The following is an 11,576-nucleotide window of genomic DNA, read 5'->3' as shown; positions in this document are numbered from 1 at the left end:
AATAGTGTCTCCTGCAAGCTAGAGAAAGTTCATAAACCAGGAGGGTCGTAGCCTGGACAGTGCTTGCACCAAGCACCCCTATGGAGCAGCGCAGCATGCTGGAGTTAGAGCCCCAGAGAAACTCTCCTGCTTGGGCCAAGAAGCCACCCATGGCAACAGAGGGATGGAGAGATGCTAGAAGGAGAGCAGCTTTGCATTTTCCAGTGCTTAATGGCAGGGACATGCAAGTTAACAGAAGAAAGCACCACACTGCTCTGTCAGACAGCACTCAAACTGACAGAGCCAGTCTCCACAATTAAGAGACTTCAGTGCTATGTTGATGCATCTGTCACAACTCATCCAATGCTAACAATCCTCTGCCATCACCTAAAAGGCAGTGTTGCCCTTGATGCATGGCATCCATACATTCATTGCCAGAGCAGTGTTTCACACCTGCTGGGCACAGGGAAAGAGTTGGCCAGGCCCCTGGAAGGTCCCCCAGGCTGCCTTGCAGAGGGCATGGGCTCTGTCAAGAACAGAGCAGACACTGCTGACGGAGCAGACCAATCAGAGAAGCCAATTCTGCAGTAAGGGTGGACGGTATAAGATTAACACAAAAGGGAATGGTGGGGGAGAAAAGGGTCAGATACAGAGTATTGTGAGCACAGGGCTGGGAAGAGAAGAAGGGACATGTGAGAGAAAGGTTGGTTGAAGGGCAAAGGGATGGGAGAGGAAGGAAGGGGAGGTGAGAGGCAAGGGTGGTGGAACAGAGAAGTATTGCCTTAGTGCAGTAACCATTAATTAAATGACAGCACAAAAAGTCAGTGACAAATTAGGCTAAGAAACACAATCATACAAAGTATTCTAAAACCCAACAGATCAATTAATTGATCTGGGAGCAATCAAGATGCCAGGAAGCAATGGCAGGAGAAACCAGCATCAGCACTAAGCACAGCTTTGGGGTCAGCCTTCCCTGCATTTCTGTGCTTGGCTTCACCACTGACGACAGAGCAGTGTTTCTCAGCAAACAGTTAGGTCCTGTTGGAGTCAGCTCATACCTGTTAATGTGGTTTTCTTGTCATACACAGATCAAGGCAGAAATACTCTCTCCAGATGGTTTATACATCTAATGTAACACCAAGAAGGTTTAACTTGGTTCCACCTCGGGTGAAGAGCACAAATAGCCATGGGTGACACTAAACTGGGGGGGTGGCTACCATAATGAATGGCAGAATTTCTGCCCAGAGGGGCCTCAGTCAACTTGAGAAGTAGCACTTTGTGGTGTTCAAGAAGATGAGTAGAGCTCTGCGCGTGGGGTGACACAGCCCCGTGCATTCAGCCAGGCTGGGAGATTCAAGCTGGGCAGCAGCCCTGCTGACAAGGGCTTGGGGATTCAGCAGACAATAGGCTGACCATTAGCCAGAACCATGTTCCCATTGCAGGTAAGACAAACGGGCTACACTAGGAGCCACACGGCTAGCAGAGCTAGAAGAGCAATTTTTAACCCCTCTGTTCAGGGCTGGTGAAGCCTTAACAGGATTTGTGTCCAGTGTTAGGTCCTCCAGTTCAGGAGGGATGTGGGGAAACAGGAGAGGGGCCAGCAGAGGCTGCAAAAATGGTTAGGGGCCTGGAGCACAGTGCCTGTGAGGGGAGGGAGCCAAGCTTGGGTAGTTTGGTGAAAAGGAGGCGGAGGGGGCATCTATCAGGAGCCTGTGACTGCTTGAAAGGCAGTTATAGACTTGAGAGAGCCAAACTCCTGCAGTGTCAGACAATGCAGCAAGGGACAACGGCCACAGATTGCAACTTGGGATGCTCACACATAACGAAAGTTTTTCCCCCAGGACGGTGGTGTCCCCTGGGACACGTACCCAGAGAGGCAGGGATCTCTATCCTTGGAGGATGACGTGATCTAGCATTGGCAATAGGCCTGCTCCAATGGGGAGACTGGAGGCCACCAGAGGCCCCTTCCCACAGGTATGACAACTGTATAGAAAAGATACCTCAACATTGTATAAAGCTGGGGGGGCTCCACAAGCAGTTCTTAACAACAATAAGTTTTAGTCTCTTGAATTAGATTAAAGTCTCTTCCCTTACCCAGCCAAAGCACCTTGTCAGAATCAAGAAAAAAAAACAAAGGAAAAAAAAACAACCCCAAACACTACTAATTGTATCTCCGTACTAATCACAGCAGAAGAACAGAATGCACGAGTCCATCACAGCTTGCCAAGTTGCAAATGCTTGCCCAAAATAGCATCTGAAAGCAATCTGCAGTAATTCTCTATAAAAATACTTCCCTATCAGCTCAGCAGCCATAGGAAAGCATTGAATTATATTATTCCCCCTGCACAAATACCTTTTGCATAGAATAAAAGAACTGCTAAGACCTCTCTCTTTTCAGGAGAATTTTTCCATGTGCTTCTTTGCAGGTAGAAGTCACTTCTAATCGTTCATCCATTTGGCAAGTTTTTCCACCTTCCACATTGTGCCCTTGGAGTAACATTACCAAGTGAGGAAAAGCATTATTTTTGATAGAAATAAGTCTCTTCATCCTAAAAAGCTAAAGCATACCCATTAGACTCATGCAAACGCTGCAAAGAATTAACACAGAAAATAGTTTATTTTCCACTCCAAGAGATCTCAATAGTGACATTTCAAACTCATCAGAAACTAGCTTTAAAATAAAATACAAGACTGTAAGGCACATGGTAAAACATACATTCAGCCCTCAAAGAGCTGGGGACTTCTTCAGACAAGATGTGCTTCTTAAAAATATTGCTCAAGGTGAAAATCCATTTACATTTAATATTACCACATTTTTTTTTGCAGTTCTACAAATGAAGTCTTTCTCTCCCGAAGAAACTCCTCCCAATACTGAGAGGCTTTGCCTAAACAAGGATTTAGAATCATAGAATCATAGTATCATTAAGGTTGGAAAAGACTTCTAAGATCATCGAGTCCAACGGTCAACCCACCACCACCATACCCACTACACCATGTCCCTAAGTGCCTCATCTACACGTCTTTTAAATACCTCCAGGGATGGTGACTCCACCACTTCCCTGGGCAGCCTGTTCCAAGGCCTGACCACTCTTTCAGTAAAGAAATTTCTCCTAATGTCCAGTCTAAACCTCCCTTGGCACAACTTGAGGCCATTTCCTCTCGTCCTATCGCTTGTTACTTGGGAGAAGAGACCAACACCCACCTCACTACAACCTCCTTTCAGGTAGTTGTAGAGCGCAATGAGGTCTCCTCTCAGCCTCCTCTTCTCCAGACTAAACAGTCCCAGTTCCCTCAGCCGCTTCTCATAAGACTTGTGCTCCAGGCCCTTCACCAGCTTTGTTGCTCTTCTCTGGACACGCTCCAACACCTCCATGTCCTTCTTGTAGTGAGGGGCCCAAAACTGAACACAGTATTCGAGGTGCGGCCTCACCAGTGCTGAGTACAGAGGCACGATCACCTCCCTACTCCTGCTGGCCACACTATTTCTGATACAGGCCAGGATGCCGTTGGCCTTCTTGGCCACCTGGGCACACTGCCGGCTCATGTTCAGCCGGCTGTCAGCCGGCACCCCCAGGTCCTTTTCCTCTGGGCAGCTTCCCAGCCACTCTTCCCCAAGCCTGTAGCGTTGCATGGGGTTGTTGTGGCCGAAGTGCAGGACCTGGCACTTGGCCTTGTTAAACCTCATACAGCTGGCCTCAGCCCATCAATCCAGCCTGTCCAGGTCCCTCTGCAGAGGACTCTGGTCTCATTACAATATTTTATAGTAAAAACATCTGAAACTCTAGTAGGCATCTTCCACCTCTCCTAAAAACTGAAGGCAGAAAAGCAATGCCTTAGGACATCCAAAGAAAGTGAGGTGAGCTAACAAATGGCACAGGGTTCATTCAGATCAGCAGGGTTCCACCAGATCACCGCCATGCTGCTTTTCAAGTGTATCAGGATTCAAGTTCACTTCAGCACTGTGCAAGAAACCTGCTGATTCCCAGCAGTAGAGATCTTCCTGTATTTGTATATGAAAGCATCTGTCTTTCCCAGACTAACTCCATAGATGCCATCTGGCATCAGAGACCCAAAATGTATGTGTCTGCTGCTGAGAAAGGATTCTTCAACACCATTCACCAAGGAGGAAGAATTCCCATCAATATTCAGGGCTTTTTCAGTAGTGGTTTCGCTTGCACCATCAGAAATGGCATTAGGAAACTCATTTTCAGTGCATTTGGTAATGCCACCCATGCGCTTATGGAGATCTTGGCTCAGCAGCAATACAATAGTGCCTCCAACATGAAGTACTCTGGCAATTGCAGGAAAAGTAAAGGTTAGGTGCTCAGTCTGCCTGGCATTCTTTTGTCTGTGCAGAACTCAACACTGCTGACACTTCAGATGCCAGTTGCATTTGATAAAACATCTAAGCATGTTAAGGGTCATGGCTCAACTCAGTAACTTACATCTCCAAATGGAATTTAATTTCCCTATCTTCATAACTCTTCCTAAATGGGAGAACTGGGCCATATCCTGACTACCAAACATTTCCAACCTCAAGAGTTCTTTCCATTGGGTTAGCAAGGAATATAGACCCATTTTTTTCGCTCTTGGTATTCTCCCAAGGATCGAGGGCAGTTTCACCTTCAAATCCTGTTTTCGGATTGCATGAGCCTCCCACCAGTCTGCAAAGGAACAGCTTCCCAGGGCAGCAAGACCTTCTCAGGTTGGTAAGGCAATTCTGAAGCTGGTCTTTCCCTCTGGAAACGTTAAAAGATCTGTCCTTTCTGTGTTCCACTGATCCTTAATGGCTTTCAAACTCAGGAAACAGAAAAATTAACCATTGTTTGTAATCCATTTTTTTAGTACATGAGCAAATATTACACTTGGCCTTGAAAGAGGGGTAAAAAAGACTATCCTGGCTCTGTTCACAGCAAGTGGATTGAACAGTCTTACTGATGGAGCTCTTGTGGTAATGGTCCCTTCCTCACTTCCGCCTTCCCAAGGAAATATTTCGCTTAGGATGGCCCAACAGAGCAAATGAGACCAGAAGACAAGCACAGCCAAAGGGAGGGATGGTCAGTGTAAGCTGACATTAAGATTGCCCTGCCATTCTGTGGAGCCACCTCACCTTCTTCACCATCTTCCTACCACATTCCTGCATTGGGTGAGCGAGATCAACACCAGCTGAAGACCAACCCTGCAGAAAGGGCTTGTTTTCAGCCAAGAAATGAAATAAAGGGGTAGATGGTTTGAACTGCCCGTTAGAAGCAGCCAGCTATTAGCTTGGCTCAACTCTGCCACAAAATGACAGGGTGAGAGATGAAAGGAGGCATCTAAAAGCAGACCAGGTGGATAGATGGATATTCCAGTACATGCTAACAGAAAGGAAAATGCATACCACCATTTTCTGGTCTGAGATTCTTCTTGCCAAGGCAGACTGGTAAAAGCTTGGTTGTGAACCCAGAAGGGTTCTGCTTATTTTATGTAAGCAGACCTCAACAGAGAAAGGATTATTGCTTTATTTGCCTGACCATGCTTTAAGTTTGCCTAGGTCATCCTCTCCTCTTTCTTCTTTCTGTCACCATCATGCCTTGTAAAGAATATTTGTGAGTGTGGCTCACACAACAAGCTCACTCCTTGTCAGCTTGCGCTGCCATCAGCACTTCCACAGCTTGCAAGACAAGCTACAACAGCCTCTAAGGAACAAGTAAAGGACTCAGACTTTCACAGCCTGCACAGGATCAGATTACAGAGCTGGAGAGTGCTTGGAATAAAGCCAACCTGAAGCTGACTGAACGCTTAGGATCGCAAACCATCATGACATTTACAACCAAACCCCAAGCATGTCAAAGGCCACACCTACCTCTCCATTTCCTGGAGAATATCTGGTAGAAGCTGTATGTCTTTTGTGATCTTGAACTTCTTCCCAAATGGAATATCCGAAATCACAGTATCAAAGCTTTCTGAAGGCAATGGCAATGCTGCAGAATAAAGGCAGGTCTTTACATCCGACTATGTGAAAAATGAACAGCAGCTATGCCCTCATTCACCTTACAAAACTGTCTGCCAGCTCTTTCGCGGGTTATGCACCCAGATTCATCGCTCCTTCTGTACTTATCCTCACAAATGGCACTACGAAGCCATCAATCCAATGCAGACTGGGAAGAGACAAATGCACGAGAGCATGGTTTAAATTGCAGATTCCCTGTTACTGGCGGTATGTTTGTAACTGGAGTTACGAGAGTACGACTCTCCTAACAGGGGATGCATGGTTCCAAACTAACTGCTGCTTCTCAACACACAGTACAACTTTACAAGCAAAATGCAAAAGAAGAGCTAAGCTTGCAAGCACTTCACTTAGCACAGATGTTCAGATACACACGTATGAATGGCAAGGAACCACATGTTAAATTCCTCTCCATCCGCTGTTTTTCTCTCCCAAGAATCTGGTTACAGCCAGAATCACTTGGATTCTGTCAGAGCTAGTGTCTTTGAAATATCTCCCCAGAGTTTCTGCATCGTGGGAATAGTCAGTTCTCTTGACCATGATGCAGCACTGCATCCTTGTGGTGATGACGGCCGGCCACATACCAGGCTGTGCTGGCCAGAGGGTAGCCAGCATGTGAAACAACAAGACTATGGCTTCTCCATCCCTCAGGATGCTCAAAACTCAACTGGAAAAGGCCCTCAGCAACCTGACCCAGCTTTGGGGTTAGCCCCACTCCGAGCAGATGACAGGACTAAAGACCTCCAGTGGTCCCTTCCCACCTAAACCCTGCTGTGATTCTATGCCAGCCTTTCCAGAACTGACTGGAGGTGATTCTTGGACCATCCTTGGATCAACACTTGCAGCACAACAATTTTATCTACAAATGGAAGGACAAGTTACCTACAGTCCTTCTCAAAACATGCAGAAATAATAGCTTCTGACCAGTAACAAAGACACCAATTACTTGTTCAGTATTAGAAAAGCTTAATATCAAAGTACCTTCCATTATCCTAGAAGCCAAGGCCAATCACAGCGTTTAAGTAAGAAATAAATAAAGTTATACATATTCTTATAAAAAAGAAATAATAATAAATATTGCAAGGTAAAAAAATATGCATAGTTCATCACCCATGCACAGGGAAAAACACCCAGCTTTTGTCTGTCATGAATTTCGTATAGGATTAATTTAGACTCAGGCTCTGAGCTCCAGAATAAGGTCATAAAATTATTACCTCCTCCCCAGAGTAGCTCACAAACTGAGAGCAAACAAATTCTCTCTTCCAGGGATCGTAATTTAAAATACTCCTACTGCAAAACATCAACAATTCAACACTGAGCTTAATGAGTCCCCACTATTACTCATTTGGTACATTTAAGTTACAAGCAACATTTTATCTGAATATGTCCTTGCTGTGTTCCCATTAGACATAAAAACCTCTCACATGGTGTGTACTTTTTGTGGTATTCACAAGTTTACCATTAAGACAGACAACTACTGCCCATATCTGACAATTATTATTTTCATTGCCTTCTGTTGAGTTTATTCTTGCCAAAGTTCAGAGAGGGAGAGAACATATAATTATCTGTTCACTAGCACTACAGAGTCACTACTTAGCTATTTGTTGAGAGTTAGCTCTACTACACATCCCACCAAGAGAACCTACATTACCTGTATAATCCCAGAACCACAAAAAATTTCAAACATGTCTCACTGGGAAAGCCTACAGACATACCTTTCAGAGAAGCTTTAAGTAACTCAATTTTATCCATCAAGCCTGCAGTCCTAATACTCACATCTGCATTCTCTAACTGTGAATCACTTTTATATCAGCACCCCAGTAACAGGCTTCCTGTTCAGACAAAAAGAGAAAAGTCAGTTGATAACCAGGTGTACTTACTTTATAAACCCTTCACAGAACTGCCTTGTTCTTCCAAGACAAACCCCTTGCTGGGAGATCTTGTACCATTACACAGAGCAATACACAGACCCAGAGGACAGAGGAATGGGGGAAGTATATACTATCTTCACTCCTTTCATGTTCTAGTCTGCTCAAGACACTTGTAACTTGTAGAAATATTGAGGCTATGTCCTAACAGGAAGACCCCAGGTAGCTACAAACAGCCACACTGCCTCTAATACTGAAACTGACTGTACTGTCCCATGGACACCTCCGTTTCCAGGATAAACCCAGGCAGTTTTAAAACTCCGTAGTTGCCTGCCCTGCAGTAAAAATCAAGGGCTCCCAGCACCCACCTGCATAAGTATGTAGAACTTTGTTTTACATTACTGTGAAGGAACATTTGTACTAAAACACTTAACAACTGTCTAGAAAGATCAGTTTGGTTCCAGCTTTCCAGTAATGGACTTTGGTATAATTGTGGTACAGCTTTTTCTTGATGCAACTACAAGCCGTCTTGCAAAAGTCCTGCCTATTGCGACTGTGATACTTACGGGCCACTCTTTGGCAGCTTCCAGCAGTATCATTCCTAGCCCACACATGGGATCCAGCACAAAGGCACCTGCCTACAAAACTAAAGGGATTATTGCATCCCAAACAAGACAGACTCCTCTCCCAGGACAAAGCTTACTCAGGGATGTACAGATCACCCTACATACTCCCACTGAATCCAGTGTAGGTAACAATAATCACTGCTTTACCAGGCCAAACTTGCCTGCAAGAGCGTATAGTAAAAAGCACTAATAGTTTCACTAAAGACAATGCATCAATGCATCCACCCTTGAGGCGACATTTAGGGAAACAAATTACAACTGGACTGCAGGTGGATATTGGTACCAAATTAATGTGGAAAACATCACACTTGCTTCTGTCTTCCCTTGGGAGAACAACCCCAAAAAACATTTGAAGCCTAGACAGTGAAAAATCTTGCCCTCACATCATTTGGGACTCTACATCTTTGCCATGAACATTCACTTACACTGATTTCAGCCAGAGATGCCATGGCCCACACAATTGCTGACCACAGTCCTGCTATACTCCTGAGAGTTTTGATATACTCTCTTGATATACTTCTGTTTGCCAACAGAAGCCTGCAGACAGCAAAAAATCATCGTAATATAATGGTACAACCACCCAGAAAAGCCAATGTAATATGAAAGAACAAATGAACTGGACAGATCTGCAGACAGACAGGTAGAAACCACAGTCTGCTTTTATCCATAACTCACTGGAAAGTCTGGCCTATGTGCTCAGATAAGCTCCAGACAGACCACAAGACTAATGTGACGGTCCAGTGAATATTAAACCAGAAGAAAAATACTCACAGTGGACAGCAAGACTATTTAGAAGTTATGCCTGTTCTGATATTGCCAAGACAAATCCAGTGAGGAGAAGGCCTACCTGAAAACAGGAATCCCCACCACAGAGTGAATGATGTCAAGATGTACAAAGATCTGAAAGAGGAAAAAATAACATTAGAAACTCTCAACATGACATGACAATAGCTTTAACTCATTTAAACCATACAAAGAAGTTGTTTCTACAAACTTCTGATCCTAGTTTTTAAGAACAAAAATACATGTTTTAGACAATTATGATTAATTGGAAGAAATCACACTAGGTAATCTGAATGCCACTTTAAAGAGGATTTAATATTTAAGCAAGCTGGAAGGGATTTTATCAGCCAGGGATCCATCAGGAAGCACTTGAATCTTCAAGGGAACCAATTATTGTAACGTTGAATGGGTATTTTTTAATTGTAAGACCAAATACTCTGACCAGGAGAAGATAATTCACTGTATATTAGCTACTAATGCTCAGCTATTCACACACACAGCCTTTTTTTTAAAAAAAAAAAACAACACACCAACAAAAAGCAAGCAGTATTTCAGATGGAAGGCAGACGTGGGTAATCCTTCCAGAAATATAGGCAGATCAAAGAAGTTGTCCTCCTGTCCCACAGAGAACATCCCAAAAGAACACTCAGCTCCCCGACCGGTCTTGCATGACTGCAATCCTTCCCCAGTAAGCCCAAAGAGAAACATGATGCTTTTGAAATACCCCAGTCCTCAGCACGTGAATGGTTTCAGAGCAAAAATCTGGACAAGACCCCCACTTGAGGCTCAAAAAAGCCATATTTGATGTACAGCCTGGGAAAACCAGAGCCAGTAGATGAACTCTGAGCATTTACAGAAGGCCCCAGACCTCCCAGCATCAGTGCTGAGAGCAGCTTCCATATGCCAAGCACATGGATGGACAAACAGCTTGTCAAGAGCAATGAGTCCTTTCCAAGGTCTCCAGACAGCTTGCGCCGTGGAGGGTGCCTTAAGCAAGCTGCTTGTCAGGGACAGGGTCTAGGAGGAGGCTCTTCCATAAACGGCATTCTCAAGTCAAGTTCCTCGAGAACACGACCTTGCTGCTCGCTCTCTTCCCTTACAGAGGACAAACTAGCTGCCCAATGGCTCAGGTGATCTCCATTTTCAACAGAGACAGAGTCCAGCTGTTTGTACGCATGCCAGATCCTGAGACATTGCCTGTATGGATCCTTCCCCTCACATACAGACCTGTGCTGGCCGTTCTGGTATTTATGACTGGAGCTTAAGTGCTCTGGAAGGCATGCACACAGAGGCTACCGAAAAGCTTTGCTCAGCACTAACAGATGATTTCTAGTCAAATTCAGCAGCAGAAAGACAAACAGGGAGAGGCCACCGTCCTGTGTGCAAAGGGAGTAGAGAACAAAACAAAAGATATCGGGGGCAATTCTGGAAGCAGCAACAGGCCATCTGGCAGACAAGAACCACTACCTCTAGATCAGGGTCCCACAGACCAGCCCACCACCCACAATGCTTCCTGATCTCCTGCAAGGGGGAAGAACAGTAACAGCCAGTAAAAATAACACAATTAAGAAAACTACAGATCACAGCCTTGACTGCACAATCCTTAGAAATACCTGGGAAAAGAAAGAGTGTCTCTAGGCAAACAATTCATACAAAGATCAGAAGAGGTACAACAGGGCAGAGTGAGCGAGCGATGGGCAGAGCAACACACCACAGGACAAAATGACTACCAATCAGCTGGAGTGTGGGAGGCTGAAGTTCAAGTCCTGCCCGAGGTACAACAAAAGTTATAATCATTTCAGGATTATATATCACACAGAAAATATTTCCGATGGCTGTAAACTAGATTACCTAAGAGAAAACCTGTGAATGCACAACTGCAACTCACAACTTTAATGCTTTTATGGCATCTAGAAAGCTCTACCTACCTTCAGAGTATGAGAGTTCAAATGTACAGCACAAATTTAAGCAAACGTTTGTGTTGGCAGGCTCCTTCCCAAGGGACTAGCTTTAGCAGGAAAAAACACATCCAGTTAAACTACTGTTATCTTCAAGTAAAAGAAATCTACATAAATTGCAGCTACACCGGGTTTATTTTTTATTTTTTATTTTCCTCACAGTAGAAAGATATTATAGATGAGAAGAGTGCTGGATGGAAGGGGCCCCTGGAGGTCTCTACACCACTACTCTCTCCCAAGGACCAAGATCCATCCCCCCAGGGCTGCACCACCCTCCTGGGGAACAAGTTCTCCCCAACACCCAACCAGAGCACACCAAAGCTCCAAGTTCTGGCTTTCGCCCTTCTTTTACACTGTCTGCCACAATTGAGAG

At 44.8% G+C, this 11,576-nt stretch overlaps 1 protein-coding gene across 1 annotated transcript; it reads right to left on the bottom strand.

Annotated features, from left to right (window-relative positions):
* Positions 1 to 3,724: 3,724 nt before the first annotated feature.
* LOC142081255 (U6 snRNA (guanine-N(2))-methyltransferase THUMPD2-like) lies at positions 3,725 to 10,044 on the bottom strand. Its single transcript, XM_075147943.1, is given in 8 exon segments — positions 3,725 to 4,270; positions 5,825 to 5,942; positions 7,684 to 7,771; positions 7,774 to 7,800; positions 8,403 to 8,474; positions 8,888 to 8,999; positions 9,310 to 9,362; positions 9,970 to 10,044. Coding segments are annotated over 8 exon segments (888 nt in total). The 3' UTR covers positions 3,725 to 3,927.
* Between the last annotated feature and the right edge of the window lie 1,532 nt (positions 10,045 to 11,576).

This window comes from Calonectris borealis, chromosome 3 (genome assembly GCF_964195595.1).
Source record: "Calonectris borealis chromosome 3, bCalBor7.hap1.2, whole genome shotgun sequence".
NCBI classification, from domain to species: Eukaryota; Metazoa; Chordata; class Aves; order Procellariiformes; family Procellariidae; genus Calonectris; species Calonectris borealis.
This window is presented reverse-complemented; position numbering and strand designations above follow the sequence as displayed.